General features: G+C 39.3%; 1 protein-coding gene across 4 annotated transcripts in view; it reads right to left on the bottom strand.

The window, feature by feature from the left end:
* Positions 1 to 2,749: 2,749 nt before the first annotated feature.
* ST6GAL2 (ST6 beta-galactoside alpha-2,6-sialyltransferase 2) overlaps positions 2,750 to 17,651 on the bottom strand; it is an 80,505-nt gene continuing 65,603 nt past the window's right edge. For all 4 annotated transcript variants that reach the window (XM_019428479.2, XM_019428480.2, XM_019428478.2 and 1 more), the window contains exon 6: positions 2,750 to 3,276. In XM_019428479.2, the coding sequence (XP_019284024.2) occupies positions 3,005 to 3,276 (272 nt within the window). In that variant the 3' untranslated portion in view covers positions 2,750 to 3,004. The remainder of the gene's footprint in view (positions 3,277 to 17,651) is intronic.

Genomic DNA, 17,651 nt, shown 5'->3' with positions numbered 1-17,651 from the left:
CTCCTGGAGTTCTACATACAGGCAGACAAGGAAAGACCCAATAATTGGAAGATGTGCAAAAGTCCCTCACTTTTAATACATTTTATATTCATTTTAATACATGCCCTTGATGTTGCATGGTGCATATATGCAACTTTTAATTGACCACCTCTTGGCCTATGCACAAAGTTCCCGATAAAAGCAGTCTTGTTAAGGACTTGGGCTGGAGGGAAGGTCAGGTACGCAGGGCTGGCACTGGTATTCCCTGGGGACAGTGAGCTTTCAACACCTATTAAACCCCATCCTCATACCTGGTAGAGGAACTGGGGAAACTAGTCAGGGAAAATCTAGATAAAGTTGCCTTGTCATTCTTGGTCAACATTTGTTTCTTTGTGATAACAACCACCACCACCAAAGATCTCCTGAAATTATCTTCAATTGAAGATAATGGTTTCAGGTTGAACCTTAAGGATTTTATCAGTGTCCCTTCCAGAAGTGGATGGAGCATTTTAGAAGGGACAGAGCCTGGGAGAAATGTAATAGGACAGCATTTATTGTTAACTACTCCACAGAAGAGCTGTGTGTTTATTGCAGTTCAGTAAATGTAGCCTAGAAGGACTTAATCAATGTCTGGCAAAATACTACCACTTAGGACCAATTTAGCTAATACCAGATGCAGTCATCATGTTAACTGTAACTGCCTGATATTTTTGAGAGGCTAAACAATTTAAACTTTCAAACAGAAGAATGCTCAGCCATGCTATATTAATATGTGTACCACATTTTCTGAATGTTTAACAGATCCTGATTCCCAAGAGTCTTTAAGGCCATAATAAATTCAAAAATTTTAATTAAATTTCCTTTATGCTCTTCAGTCTTTCTTGTAACCTCAGTGAGACTGAAAGGACTTTTTAAAGTACACACGTTACAACAAAATGCTATTTAAAAATCTTTGAAGTGTTTTCTGGGGCTTCTGAACTTGAATATTTATATTGACCCCGATAAATTTTCCTTTAGCCAAGCTCTTATGTCACTGAAGGGGGTTGTCCTGGATAAAAAGAAGGTCAGAAGGAAATCCACCAGGAAGGCTATCAAAGGAACTTCAATGTCATGGGCATTTGAAGGCAGAGCCTGGAAGGTCCAGGGAGAACCAAGGCCACAGGAGGACTGCTCACTCACCGTGATCAGAGTTACCTCACCAGCATCCAGTCACTGAACTCCTTACTCCACATGGGGACAAAACTAAGGTCTTTCAGGAAACCAGAGAGAAAAGTGGCTTGACCATGTCTGCTCACACATAAGCTAATGTGTAGGATAAAATTATGAATCTATTTTCATAGTTCAAGAAAGAAAGTTCTAAAAATAGGCTTTTAGTGGATACCGTCATGATTAAAACTTTTCAGTTATTCCTACACTTCACTATCATAATAAGCCATAGGAGATGTCTATTACCTAACCTGATTTCTGGGGAGTTAGCCTAACCAAACAGAAGCTGTCAATTTCTATAAACCATTCTTGCTCAAGAAAGTAGTTTTGAAAGCACTCAGGAAAAAACCAATCCTGGAACAAAAAAGAAAAAAGAAAAAAAAAAACTTTCCCACAAAACTCTCTTGACATCTACACGCTTGCAAGGGAGAACAGATTTTTAATGAAAAGAAGTCTTATGTGTACTGCTGAAAAATGTTTCGGTTATATAGAGAGATAGTATGTTTAATTAAGGTATTCCAAAATGTTTCTGTTTCACTACATTCATAGCAAAAAAACCTATTTTTCAATGTATCAGTGACAAAAGCTGAGATTAAAACCAAAAGAAAACAGAACCGAATACAGTTAATGCACTGGGGTGACACCTTCCTTCCCTCTATGAGCTGTTGCCTCTCAAGCATGTAGGTATTTTCCTTCTTGTTAAAGAGCAACCTTTTCACACAATTTTACTTAATTATGTGGCTTGTGTGTTGCTGACATAAAATATATCTGTGAAAACAGGGGCAGGGTTCCTCACTGTCTGTCTGTAGGGAGAATTAGTGAAAATCCAGAACATCACTGCTAGGTTTCCAGTAGCTGATATTGACCTGAAAGAAATCCCCATGAAAGAGACAGGTGTGCATCCCCAGAAGCACAGAGTGAAGGCTCCGAAATTCTTCTAGATTGGAAGGAGCCCTTCCTCACGGAAAAGGGGGTCACAAGTGTCTGGAGTGTAACAGCGTAAGGGCTGTGAGAACTGGCAGCCGAGGAGGTACAGTGCGCAAAAGTTGGAGCTGGGAACATCCTGGTCCCGGGCCACCCTGCAGCCAGCCCAGTGATTCTGTGTCTACTTGCCAGAGTAAGAAAATACTGCAGGAAAACAAAGTGTCTCCTTTGCAGTGCTATTCCAGGAGTGGCTTTTTCTTGGACTGCTTGAGATGGATGCTTTATGGTTTTAGAAACAAAGCAAAAATTCAGTGGGCAATGGGAAATGGAACTGGGGAATATGCAACGGTTGGGGAACATGTGCATCTCTCAACATATACTGGGGATTCTGCTGTTAAACACATCTGAGTGATAATTCAGATGGTTGTCATAAACTCTAGGGTATTTAATAACGAATGAATGTACAAGGGACACATTAGGTGCTATAGATACCGTACCTTGACAAGGGTGTATAAACCATTTCATAGTATCAGGTATATCATGGAAAGAAATTTGTAGCTGAAACCAACACTGATAAGGGGTGCCCACGGCATAAGAAAAGGCTAACATTTCTGGAGGTACAGTACCCATTCGTCACACATTTGCTTTTTCTTTCTTTTCTTTTTTTTTTTTTTTTGCATCTTTCTTGAGCTTTTTCCTTTTAAACTCCATTTCTGTATTCAAAGTAGTAATAAATACTCAATGGCTTAGAAAAAGAGGAATTCTCGCGGCCACCACTAAATTACAGTCTAAAGACTGAAGACTACATTGCCTAAAATATATCTTCAAGTATTCTTCTGGGACTCAGAGTACGACAGTAGTACCTTATTGCACATGGGCTCTCAAGAGCCCCTCTTCAAGAGTGCGGACCGACGCGCCTGGGCGCAGGGCAGCGCACCGCCCGGAGCCCCGGCAGGACCACCTTCCCCTTGCGGTGCAGGTCCCCCTGGGCGCCCGTGTTCAGCCGCTGCACCAGCAGCTTCTCGTAGAGCAGCGGGTGGTACGCGCCGAGCGTGCAGGCCGCGTCGTAGTACAGCTCGTGGTAGTGGCACAGCTCCGTCTGCCGGATGGACGGGATGTATTCATACACGTGCACTTCGCTGCACATGGACATCATGATGAGGATTCCTGCCGCGGAAAGAAAGTTAGAAGCCAATGAACAACTCCCAGCAGGAGCGAGAACGTTCTGGAGTGTGGTGGACGGAATGACTGTAGCAACAGGCACTTGCCCTGGGCTCGTTTTCCTGTTACTTTTACCGTGGCAGTGTCAGAACCTCCAGCAAGTGGCCTGTTTGTGGCTCAGGGGCTGTGGGGGCCTGAGATGTGGTACTGTTATACATTCATAGGATTCATAGGATTATTGTGGGAGGCACAGTTACTGTACTTAACAAGACATAATCTAGTGAGTAAGGTTTACATTCTCCAAGTTCACGTGTTGCAGTCCACAGACAGGTTCTGTTCTCATTTGCAAGAGTGGGGCTCTTACGTTCCAAACAAACACATGTTTTAAAAAAAAAAACAAGGGCTATAAAATAGCTTCTTGATTATAAAACATATGAATGGAAAGAGATGGAATTGGGAAAGAGAGTTTAAGATTCATAATATCAAAATTATCTCCCTATGTTGCAAATAGAGTGCTATCAAACCTCATCCTAGGCTAGGGGGCTTTCTTTTCCCAGCACCACCACCACCTTTGTTCACATCCTTTAAACTTCAAGCAAATATATATGCTTATGCCTTTTAGGAAAGAGGTATCCTTTATGAAAAAAAGATGGTGGTAACAGTTAGCTCCTGTTAGAGGCAGTATCTATCTGCAGAGGACAGTTATATTTCTAATTAATCAACCATGAAAACCCTTACAGCCAGAGAAATTCACGCATAAGGGCCACTGGGAGAGAAGAGAGCAGGGGCCAAATGTTGTCTGGGGGTTCAGAGGAGTTGCTCAGGGAGGTGAGGCCTGCACCTATGGGGCAGCCTGGCAGACAAGGGGAGACAGGGAAGCAGGAGAAAGGGATGCTGGTCCAGAGGTGACAATGGCATCCTGTTTAGAAGCCGGTAAAGGTATGACTTGAGAGCCATGACGTAGTAGTGTGGCTGAGAGTAAAAGATATTCCTAACAGAGAGAAGGAGGTGCTTCTGTTCAAAGTCTCAAAAGCAAAACTGTTCTCAAGAGCTATGTCAAAACTTCAAGCTACTGGTCTGTTCCTCCTCTTTTCCTCCCACAACCCACTTCTTCTTCTTCCTCTTCCATGGCTGACTTGCTGCCGGGTTGTGACCCCTTCCTCGGGAAGGCCGAAGGTGACAGCGATTCAGGTGGAGCTAAGGGCAAGAACCTTCCTCCTGAAGTCACCGAGGAGAGCGGGTATCAGTACCTGAAGATACAGCACAGGCGATAATTGAGTCTCCCTCCTTCTGATAATTACTGCTCTAGGAACATTTTGTCCCCTCCTCATAAAATCATCTGTAAGGAACTCACATTGCAAATGAGAAAGCCATGTGCCCAGGGCGAACTAAATCCCCCAACTTTTTTCTGGTTACCTTACACCTGCAACAAACAATGTGTATGTTCTTCATCAGGGAGTGTCACAGGACCTGTGTCTATGGTGTTGAGAATGGCTTCAGTGTTTTCATTTTTCAAAAATATGTATTTTTTTAATGTTTACTTTTGAGAGAGAGAGAGAGAGAGAGAGAGAGAGAGAGAGAGAGAGAGAGAGAGAGACAGGATCCGAAGTGGGCTCTACACTGAGAGCACAGAGCCAGATGTGGGGCTCAAACTCACGAACCACAAGACCGTGACCTGAGCAGAAGTTAGATGCTTAACTGACTGACCACCCAGGTGCTCCAGCTTCAGTGTTTTAATCAGGAGCTATGGAACAAGTTCTTGAACTGCAACACCTGGAAGCTGGCTGCTTTCCCTCCCCTGGGCATGATACGTGGCTATGCCAGCTTTGCACAAGGAACTGCATTGAAGGGTCCTGGCATCCCTCGCATACCTAGATGCCTTTCATTAATACAATTATGACAACTACTTTCCTGCAGATGGCAGTGAAGAGCCTTTGAGGGTGTCTTGCACAAAGGCATCTCGAAAACTAGCAATGGAACTGGACCAGTCTCCGTTTACCTGGGTTGTGTTGTCAGCCAGTAAAAGAAACTCCTCCCTGAGGGCTGTAGTCAAATGTGTACGAGTTGCCACTTTTGCAACTCTGGTCATTAGAGTATTAGAGTGGATAGCTTTCAGAAGTTAATCTCATAGTTAAATATCTTAGCCACGTTATTGGCTCCTCTCCTAAAGCAGTTCTCAAACTTCAGCATGAAAAAGAATGACCAGGGCAGCATGCTAAATGTCAGTTCCTGAGACTTGTTCCCATTTCCAGAGATCTGAGTGCCACTAGTGTATGTTGGGATCCAGGAAACTGCATTTTTAAAAAAATTTCCTCATGGCACAAAAACAGACACTCAGATCAATGGAACAGAATAGCGAACCCAGAAATGGACCCACAAACTTATGGCCAACTAATCTTTGACAAAGCAGGAAAGAATATCCAATGGAATAAAGACAGTCTCTTCAGCAAGTGGTGCTGGGAAAACTGGACAGCAACATGCAGAAGAATGAACCTGGACCATTTTCTTACACCATACACAAAAATAAACTCAAAATGGATGAAAGACCTAAACATAAGACAGAAAGTCATCAAATTCCTGAGGAGAAAGCAGGCAAAAATCTCCTTGATCTTGGCTGCAGCAGCTTCTTACTCAACATGTCTCCAGAGGCAAAGGAAACAAAAGCAAAAATGAACTACTGGGACCTCATCAAAATAAAAAGCTTCTGCACAGTGAAGGAAACAATCAGCAAAACTAAAAGGCAGCCGACAGAATGGGAGAAGATATTTGCAAATGACATATCAGATAAAGGGTTAGTATCCAAAATCTATAAAGAACTTATCAAACTCAACACCCAAAAAACAAATCATCCAGTGAAGAAATGGGCAAAAGACATGAATAGACACTTATCCAAGGAAGACATCCAGACGGCCAACTGACACATGAAAGAATGCTCAACAGCACTCAACATCAGGGAAATACAAATCAAAACCACAATGAGATACCACCTTACACCTGTCAGAATGGCTAACATTAACAACTCAGGCAACAACAGGTGTTGGCGAGGATGCGGAGAAAGAGGATCTCTTTTGCATTGTTGGTAGCTATACACACACACATACACACACACACACACACACACACACACACACACACACTGGAGTATACTCAGCAATCAAAAAGAATGAAATCTTGCCATTTGCAATTATGTGGATGGAACTGGAGGGTATTATGCTAAGCAAAATTAGTCAGAGGAAGACAAATATCATATGACTTTACTCATATGAGGACTTTAAGAGGCAAAACAGATGAACATAAGGGAAGGGAAAGAAAAATAATATAAAAACAGGGAGGGGGACAAAACATAAAAGACTCTTAAGTATGGAGAACAAATAGAGGGGTTGTGGGAGGGGGGAATGGGCTAAATGGGTAAGGGGCATTAAGGAATCTACTCCTGAAACCACTGTTGCACTATATGCTAACTAATTTGGATGTAAATTAAAATAAAATTAAATTAAAAAAATTTCTTTAAAGTTCATTTATTTTTGAGAGCAGGGGGGGAACACGTGGAGGGGCAGAGAGAGGGAGACAGAGGATCTGAAGCAGGCTCTGCACTGACAGTAGAGAGTCTGACGTGGGGCTCAAACTCATGAACTGTAAGATCATGACCTGAGATGAAGTCAGACACTTAACCAACTGAGCCACCCAGGAGCTCCAGGAAACTGAATTTTTAATAAACATTCCTAAACTATGTGTGGCAAAAGGCTGTTAAAAAAAAAGTCCAATCTATCACAGACCATCACTTCTACAAAATACAGTACAATGATTTACTAGAAAAATTATCACATATTTGGATGCCATGCTATGTCAAGTTACTACAGAAGTTTCTAAATACTGTCAATTTCTACGATGATCTACTTGTAGACCAATGACTAATGTTTCTGGACCAATGCCGGTCTGCCTACAATGCATTGATGGCCATTGTTTGAGGATTATGTTGGTCTAACACACATATTCTTTGAAAAGGTCTGCTGTCAGGGATGCCCATCCTGTCTCATTAGTAGCTAGACATTCCACATATTAGATTAAATCTAGAGTTGAGTTTGCTACCCACACCCAAGTAAGAAGATCCTTGGGTGGTTTCTCAAGTACTTCCTATTGTCTTCAGCTCAAAGAGCATCTACTAACATGTTTGAATCAGATTATTTTTTTTCTCTAGGAAGTTTCCCAGAGAAAATTTTTACTCTTGCTGCTAGTTATTACATTTTAAATCATGCATTTGCTAGGTATACAATATAGATTTTGTCAGAAGACTGGGCAAGAAGTTTTGGTTTCCCTGCAAGTAAATAGGTACGTTTTAGCACTTTCATATAAAAATACTTTATATTTAAAAATAACTTCTAGGGGTACCTGGATGGCTCAGTCAGTTAAGTGTTCAGTTTCAGCTCAGGTCATGATCTCATGGTTCATGAGTTTGAGCCCCACATAGGGTTCTCTGTTGTAAGCCCAGAGCCCACTTTGGATCCTCTGTCTCCCTCTCTTTCTGCCCGTCCCACCCCTATCAAAAATAAACTTAAAAAAAAAATTAAAAACAATTAAATGACTTCTAGAGCTTCAGAAATGCAGAAACTTGGTTCTTCATTTTAGACAAAATGAAGGTGAGTGGAGGTTAAGAAAGTGTGGGTTCTTGCTTTGAGTTACCTGCACAATTCCTCCTGATCTTTCCTTACCTGATACAGACTTACAGGAGCAATTATCCAGCCCAATGTGTACTCATACGAACTTGTGGCTTTCTAGAACCATGAGCTGAGAGCATCGTAAAACTTAAACAATAGCAGAATCTGCCCTAAGTGTTTAAATGTCAGCCAGCTATAGCACTGACATCACAACTGGTATGGCAATACCTTCAAAAGGAAGGGGAAGAGCAATTTACAATTTGTTGGCTACACGTGAAAGGTGGACAAGATTTATGGCACCAAAGCTGGAGAATATTTTTATTATTTAAAAGTTTTTTTCAGACAGCATGGTCAATTCATTTGGCATATGCATACTCCACTTTTCGATTTATTAGGGCCATGATTACACACAGATGGGAGTTTAGATTCTGACTCTCTCATATAATAAATACTAAAAATCATTACTGTTAAATGTGGTCAAATATACACAATAGTTATGCTAACAGTTGAGTACTTAGCCATAAACAAATTCTAAAGATGAAATTTCTTCTTGTTTTGCAAAAAGGAGCTAGGTAGACATCAATATTTGGAGTTATATAATAGCCCTGGCACAGTTCTCAGTACGCGTGTTAGGGAACAGGGGATGTGGGTGTAGACACTGCAGGGAGGCAGGGCTGGGACGGGGCTAGGAAAGATCAAAGGCTTCACATTCTGCCAGAGGCCTCTTCAGTTAAATCCAACATTTATTAAACTGGGCACAGTGCTAATCATTGGGGATTAAGAGAAAGTTTCTTTAAGAAAAGAAAGTTAAAGAACTAACCTTTAAATATAAAAACAGGTAGCAAGCCCATAACTGGCAATTCTTTGGATGACTTGGAGAAAGAGTCTTACGTGATGCACTGAGAAAGAATGTTTGAGTACTACCACCAGCATTGCCTCTCAAGTGTTGTGACGCTGAGCCCTACTGTTCACAAACAATGTAAATACCAACAACACGTGGTTCTCCTCTGAATTACCACCAATAAAGTGCCACATTGAGAGCTCCCAACTCACCCCCTCCCCAGGTTTGCTGATTCACTAGGAGGACCCACAGGACCCAGTATATAGTGCTACTCTGCTATGATGTATTAAAGCAAAAGGATACAAGGTAAAAACAGCAAAAGTAGAAGTTACGTGGGCCAAACTCCAGGAAAAAACTAAGGCCAAGTTTCCACTCCCAGTGGAGTCACACAGGGTTTGCTTCATACCCCTAGCAACACATGTGAAATGCTGCCAATCAGGGAAGCTATTGAGAGAGTTGGTGCTCAAGGTTTTAACTGGGAACTGGTCATGCAGGCAGTCTCTGCCTGGCACATAGCAAAATTCCAGACTCCCAGAATGAAAGCAGGTGTTCAGCATAAACCATAGTGCTTGCGTGAACAGTCTAGGCAAGGTGAATTACTCTTATTAGTTTCGAGGTTGGGAACCTTCCCAAATCAAAGATCCCAGATGCCAGCCAAGGGCCAGCTTTGCAGGCATGCCTTCCTAAATATCAGCAGTCAGGCCTGTCAGGTTAAATCTTTTCTGCAAAGATACCATACATGGATAAATTCACAGTATCATGTTACTTCATAATCAATTCCCCATGCCAGAATTCACATGGCAAATTCACATCTGGTTATGCTAAAAATGTTTTTAGTATTTTTTTCATTTCCTTTCTTAGGACTGCTCAGGATCACCTAAAAATCAAAAAGGATACAAATAATTTAATACTAGGCTATTCAGTAAAGAATTTTTTAAAAATCACTTAAACTTTTATGTTAAGTATTTTGTTTATGGACTACCAAAAAGTAACTGCTTTCATCACTAATAAAATTTTACTGCTTTCACCCAGCATTCAAAGAAGAATCAATACCAATCCTTCTCAAACTCTTCAAAAAACACAGAGGAGATGGGAACATTTCCAAATTCATTTTATGAGGCCAGCATTACACAGATACCAAAAACAGAAAAGGACACCACAAAAAAAGAAAATTACCAGCCAATATCCCTGATGAGCACAGATGCAAACATACTCAACAAAATATCAACAAACCAAATTCAGCAACACATTAAAAGGATCATACACCACAATCAAGTGGGATCTGTTCCAGGGATGTAAGGATGGTCCAGCTTCTGTAAATCAATCAATGTGATAGACCCACATTAACAAAATGAAGGAGAAAAATCATATGATCATATCAGTAGATGCAGAAAAGCATTTGACAAAACTCAACACTCATTTATGATAAAAGTTCTCGACAAAGTGGGTTTAGAGGAACTGTACCCCAACATAATAAAGGCCATACCTGAACAGCCCTCAGCTAACATCATACCCAATGATGAAAAGCTGAAAGTTTTCCCTCTCAGATCAAGAACAAGACAAGGATATCCACTTGTGCCACTTTATCCAACATAGTATTGAAATTCCTAGCCAGAACAATTAGGCAAGACAAAGAAAAAAAAAGCATTCAAAGTTAGAAGGATAGAAGGAGAGAAAAGGAAGAAGTAAAACTGTCACTCTACAGATGACATGACACTATATATAGAAAACTCTGAAAACTAGCCCAAAAGCTGTTAGAACTAATAAATGGATTCAGCAAAGCTGAAGGATAGAAAATCAATGTACAAAAATCTGTTTTGCTTTTCTACACTAATAACAGACTATCAGAAAGAAAAATTAAGGTAACAATCCCATTTACAATTGCACTATAAAGAATAAAATATCTAGGAATAAACTTAACTAAGGAGGTGAAAGATCTGCACACTGAAAACTGTAGGATACTGATGAAAGAAACTGAAGAAAACACAAAAAAATGGAAAGATATTCCATGCTCATGGACTGGAAGAATTAATATTGTTAAAATATCCATATTATCCACAGCAATCTACAAATTCATTGCAGTCCCTATCAGAATCCCAATGGCATTTTTCCCCTACAGAAATAGAACAAACAATTTTAAAATCTGTATGGAACCACAAAAAAACCCCAAATAGTCAAAGCAATCTTGAAAAAGAACAAAGCTGAAGGCATTACCATCCCTGATTTCAAACTATGTTACAAAGGTACAGTAATCAGGACAGTATGGTACTGGCATAAAAACAGACACATAGCTCAATGGAACAGAATACAGAGCCCAGAAATAAACCCACACACATATATGGTCAATTAATTTCCAACAAAAGAGCCAAGAGCGTACAATGGGGAAAGGACAGTCTCTTCAATAAATGGCACTGGGAAAACTGGACAGCAACACACAAAAAATGAAATCGGACTGCTATCTTATACCATACACAAAAAATAACTCATAATAGATATAATACTTGAACTGTAACCATGAAACTCCTAGAAGAACACATAGATATTAAGCTCCTAAACATGGATCTTGGCAATGAGTTTTTGGATTTGCCACAAACACAAAGGCAAAAAGAAAAACGAAAAGAAAAAAAAAAACAAACAAAAAGAAACAAGTAGGACTACGTCAAACTAAAAACTTCAAAGCAAAGGAAACCATCAACAAAATGAAAAGATAGCCTACTGAATAGAAAATATTTGCAAATCATATATCTGAAAAAGGGTGAATATCCAAAACATATAAAGAACACAGGCAAAAAAAAAACCCAAAACAAAACAACAACAACAAAAAACCCAACAATCCATTTAAAAAATGGGTGGAAGACTGAATGGATAGATTTCCAAAGAAAACATAAAGATGACCAACAGGTAAATGAAAAGATGCACAAAATCACTAATTATCAGGGAAATGGAAATCAAAACCACAAGGAGATATTACATCACACCTCTCAGAATGGCTATCATGAAAACAATAAGAAATAACAAGTTTTGGCAAGGATGTGGAGGAAAAGAAACCCTAGTGCAGTGTTGGCGGTATTGTAAATTGGTACAGCCACTGTGGAAAACAGTATGGAGGTTCCTCAGAAAATTAAAAATAGAAATTACCGTATCACTCAGTAATACCACTTCTCAGTATTTATCCAAAGAAAACAAAGCCACCTGGAAAGATATCTGCACCCTTATGTTACTGAAGCACAATGTTCACAATAGCTAAGATACAGAAACAACCTGAGTCCATTGCTGGACTCTGTTTCTCCTAACAAAGAATTCTTGAAGGCATTGATAAGTGAAGTAAGTTAGAAGGTGTTATGCTAAGTGAAGTAAGTTAGACAGAGAAAGACAAATGCCTTATGATATCATTTATATGTGGGATAAAAAAAAGCCCAAGGAACAAAAAAATACCCTTATAGATACAGAAAGCAGATTGGTGGCTGCCAGTCACGGTGAGGGGTGGGCAAAACAGGTGAAGGGGGTCAAAAGGTACAAACTTCCAGCTATAAAATAAGTATGTCATGGGATATAACATATGGCATTGAGACTATAGTTAACAACACTGTATTGCATATTGGAAAGTTGCTAAGAGAGTCCATCTTAAAAGTTCTCATCACAAGAAAGAAAACTCTGTAAACCACATATGGTGACAGATGTTAATTAAACTTATTGTGGTGATCATTTGGCAACAGACACAAATATCAAATCATCATGCTGTACATCTGAAACTAATATAATATTGTACATCAATTAAGCCTCAATGAAAATTTCCTGCTCCTGACACGAAGCCAGACTTTTAGATAGGCAGATCAATATTTAGACACATTTTAATGTATTTTCCTAAGCCAATCAGATGGGCACGTGGCCAGCTTTTTAAAATCTGTAAATATAATTCAATTAACATTCAGTTTCTTTGGCCAGTTTTTACAAACGAGTCCATACTAGGGATTCATTTAAAGGGGAAAAAAAAAGTGCACATTTTTCTGGGCAATCATGACTCAAGAAGCATTCATTTGCCAAATTACATGTCTTTAAGTACTGTATAATGCAATGTAATTATCAAACCAATTAAAAAGCATTTCAACTGGTCTTAATAAAATGTCACATTATCTGACTCAGCATACTAACAGTAGATACACTTATTTATTTGCTCCAAAGCCAGGATACAAAGCAAAGTACAACCCATGTTCAGAGTACCACAAATTCTAAATCAGTGAGGCTTCCTCTGTAAAATTCTACTTTGAGTGTCTAGCTGTAGTTGATGTGTTTTCAGATCAGGTATAGTGTATTCATGTATTTTAATTGTGATTAAAATTATCTTGCTTTCACCTGAAGTATTCAAAGTAACGTCCAAAATTGTTCAGAATGACAGAATTTTCTCCTTGATGAATGGATCCTTTTAACACATGGCAAAATAAACTATGGATATAAACAACACAATGCAAGTGACAGAAAAAAACGCTGGCTTACATCAATTCCAGTTAACACTTGAACATAATTCATATGTGAGGTAAATTAGGAATTTCTGAGCATGACCAACACCACACTGCAAACCAGATTTCTGAATACATGGTCCGAGTGCAAGAAAATCTAAGTGTATGGAATAGGCCAGTCTCATAGGAATCTAGCACCCCTGTCTGGTTTCCCCATAAATTCATCATAAAATAGAAAATTATGAAAATTATACTTAAGATTATTTAAAAAAATTAATGTTTATTTATTCTTGAGAGGGGGGAGGGGACACACAAGCAGGGAAGGTGCAGAGGGAGAGGATGACACAGAATCCGAAGCAGGTTCCAGCCTCTGAGCTATCAACACAGGGCCCAACATGGGGCTTGAACTCACAAACCATGAGATTATGATCTGAGCTGAAGTTGGATGCTTAACCGACTGAGCCATCCAGGTGCCCCTATGCTTAAGATTATTTGGGAGCAAAAGTGAGTCTTCAAGTAAGACTTCCAGAAAATATTTGTAATTAAAAGGTGGTTTGGAGATCTGAACTTGATGTAGCAAAATAATAGTTTAAGAAGCATCCACCTCATTAGATAAAATCATATAATGCAAGAATGATACCGGAAAGGCCAATTATTAGCTGATTTGTATTTATTTCATGGTAACACACATTCAGAATTCATTATTTACAGGGAAATGCAAAGGTATCCCTAATCAATATAATTCTGGCATGTTTTACATAATCATAAATATGGATGCTAAGTGGCTTCTTATTTTGTGTTAAACATCTGAGTTTGGATGATGTATTGGAAAATTAGAATCCTCCCCCCTCAAAAGCAATACAACATGGAAAAGAAAGTTATGAGTTGTTTTTAAGCCTATTATTCTTGTGCATAGTTAAAGTGCCTGAAATTATAGTGTCTGCATTTATGAATTCCAGAAATATTAGTTATAATACAATCAGTACTGGCTACTGCCTCTTAAAAAGTGGCAGGAGGTGTTGCTGGTTTCTACAATAAAAATACCGTCAGTTGCTCAATTCCGGATTAAAGTAGAGAGTCTTATCTCTGTGCTGCTGGTTGGGATGTGTGCTACCAGGCCTGTCTGCCTGCTGGTACTTAGGCTATGTGCCACGGATGGAGAAGCTATTGCCTCCCGGCCTGGCTGGATGCCCTACTGCATGTAGATGACAAACCAATGCAGACATGCTTTATGACCCCAGGTGAGTTCACTGACCTTGTATAAAAATATCGGTCTTTATGAGAACAAAATGGAAGCCGTGAGACTCCAAGTAAATTATTCCTTATCCTCAGTCAGGCTATGGTACAGTCAAAACGACTTCAAAGTACCAAATAACAAGATAAATCTCTAGTATCCAACTAGTGATGAAAGAGAAATGCTACTCATATGCGCACAAATCACTCCCCAGTGGGTTCAGGGTAAGGAACCTAATAAAATAAAAAAGTTGCTCCAAAGAAACAAGTCTTTATGGATCATCAAAATTACCTTGATCCACATTACTTTCTTTTAATTTAAAAAATACATGTGCCATCCAAGAGGTATAGGAATCCCTTTACTGCTTCTCTGGAGAAGGGGATGGTACATGTAATACATTTCCAGTGTATCTACTAGTGTGCCTCTTTCTGGGAACTGTAAGGACAAATATGGTCCGATCAGAAATTCAAAGAAAAAGCATTATGTCAACACTTACCAACAGTCACCTACATGACATGTCATACACAGCCTTTGCCTGGCACTAATACCCTTGGGAATTTATCTTAAGGAAATGGTTTACAAGAAAGAAAAGTTTATGTATGCACATACAGAATAAACTATAGTACTATTCATACAGAGATAGTAATGACGCATCAATAAATTGATGATATCAAATACTTTGAAACAACTTAAATACTCAACAGCTAAAGAAAGGCCTAATTTATGATATTCCTATTTGATGGACTGATATGGCCTCTGTAATATCAAAGGGAACAAGTCTATTTTTTATTATGTTTTTATATTTGCCAATATGGTCTTATTTGACTAAGCATAAAGTTTTAGATGGAAACATCACAATAATAGTAAAGAGCAAATATTGGCTATTGTGCTAAGCATATGATGATTCAAACATTATGGTAGTACTGGTATCTTCAGTTTCCAGTTTAAAGAACTGAGGTTTGGAGGTTTAGAGTAACTTGCTCTCAAGATCATATATCTAGTTGACAGGTAGAACCAAAGTTTGATTCTGGTCTCTGCAAAACCCAAGGTCTTAACCACAGCACATGCATATAGTGTGTTATGGGAGGAAGTGGGCATCCTTCTAGATGTGAGAGAAGCTCTATCAGAGGGGAGAGTCTATAAGGAGACAAGAATCAGAACTTCCAATTCATTTTTTCATGCCTTCACTCATTCAGCAAACATTTACCATGCACCTGTTGTGTGGTGCCATACATTGAGGGAATCCCCTTCATTAAAACCACATTAAGAAAACCCAACCCTAGATGTGGTTGCCATTTGGAAGAGCACAGACTAAAACAATCAGATGGCAGTATGCGAGGTGGTGGTGGGGTTACTGGGTGCTTCAAAAAAAATGTTTAAAGGGGCGCCTGGGTGGCTTGGTCGGTTAAGCGTCCGACTTCGGCTCGGGTCATGATCTCACGGTCCGTGAGTTCGAGCCCCGCGTCGGGCTCTGTGCTGGCAGCTCGGAGCCTGGAGCCTGTTTCGGATTCTGTGTCTCCCTCTCTCTCTGCCCCTCCCCTGTTCATGCTCTGTCTCTCTCTGTCTCAAAAATAAATAAAAACATTTAAAAAATTTTTAAAAAAAGTTTAAATATTTAGTTATAATGCTATTTTCCCCTTTGCAAAGGAGACTCTTCAAAAATGTTACAAGGAGCCCTCAACAAATACAAAAAGATCGAGATCCTATTGTGCATATTTTCAATGCCATGAAACTTGAAATCAACCACAAGAAAACATTTGGAAAGGTAACAAATACTTTGAGACTAAAGAACATCCTACTAAAGAATGAATGGGCTAACCAAGAAGTTGAAGAGGAAATTAAAAAGTTCATGGAAGCCAATGAAAGTGGTAACACCATAACCCAAAACCTCTGGGACATAGGAAAGGCAGTCATAAGAGGAAAGTAAATAGAAATCTAAGCCTTCCTAAAGAAGGAAGAAAGATCTCAGATACACAACCTAACCTTACACCTTAAAGGGCTGGAAAAAGAACAGCAAATAAAATTCCAAACCAGCAGAAGACAAGAAACAATAAAGATTAGAGCTGAAATTAATGCTATCGGAACCAAAACAAAAAACAAAAAACAAAACAAAACAAAACAAAAAAACAGTAGAACAGATCAATGAAACCAGAAGCTGTTTCTTCGAAAGAATTAACAAAATTGATAAACCACTAGCCAGATTGATCAAAAAGAAAAAAAAGGACCCAAATAAAGAAAATCAAGAATGAAAGAGGAGAGACCACAACCAACACAGCAGAAATAAAAACAATAATAAGAGAATATTATGAGCAATTGTATGTCAATAAAATGGGCAATCTGGAAGAAATGGACTAATTCCTAGACACATATACACTACCAAAACTGAAACAAGAAGAAATAGAAGATTTGAACAGACCCATAACCAATAAAGATATCGAATAAGTAATCAAAAATCTCCCCCAAAACAAGAGTCCAGGGCCAGATGGCTTTCCAGAGGAATTGTACCAAACATTTAAGGAGAGTTACCACCTCTTCTCTTGAAGCTATTCCAAAAAATAGAAATGGAAGGAAAAATTCCAAACCCTTTCTATGAAGCCAGCATTACCTTGATTCCAAAACCAGACAGAGACCCCACTAAAAAGGAGAACTATAGACCAATTTCCCTGATAAACATGGATGCAAAAATCCTCAACAAGATATTAACCAACTGGCTCCAGCAATACATTAAAAAAAATATTCACCATGACCAAGTGGGATTTATACCTGGGATGCAGGGCTGCTTCAATATCCAGAAAACAATCAATGTGATTCATCACATCAATAAGGAAAGGACAAGAACCATATGATCCTCTCAATAGATGCAGAGAAAGCATTTAACAAAATACAGCATCCTTTCTTGATAAAAACCCTCAAGAAAGTCAGGATAAAAGGATCATACCTCAAGATCATAAAAGCCATATATGAAAGACCCAACACTAATATCATCCTCAGTGGGGAAAAACTGAGAGCTTTCCCCCTAAGGTCAGGAATAAGGCAGGGATGTCCACTCTCGCCACTGTTATTCAACATAGTACTGGAAGTCTTAGCCTCTGCAATCAGACAAAGAAATAAAAGGCATCCAAATTGGCCAGGAGGAGGTCAAACTTTCACTCTTCGCAGATGACATGATACTCTATATGGAAAACCCAAAAGAT

The sequence above is a fragment of the Panthera pardus genome, unplaced genomic scaffold, assembly GCF_024362965.1.
Source record: "Panthera pardus isolate Hobbes unplaced genomic scaffold, ASM2436296v1 HiC_scaffold_25, whole genome shotgun sequence".
Lineage (NCBI taxonomy): Eukaryota > Metazoa > Chordata > Mammalia > Carnivora > Felidae > Panthera > Panthera pardus.
This window is presented reverse-complemented; position numbering and strand designations above follow the sequence as displayed.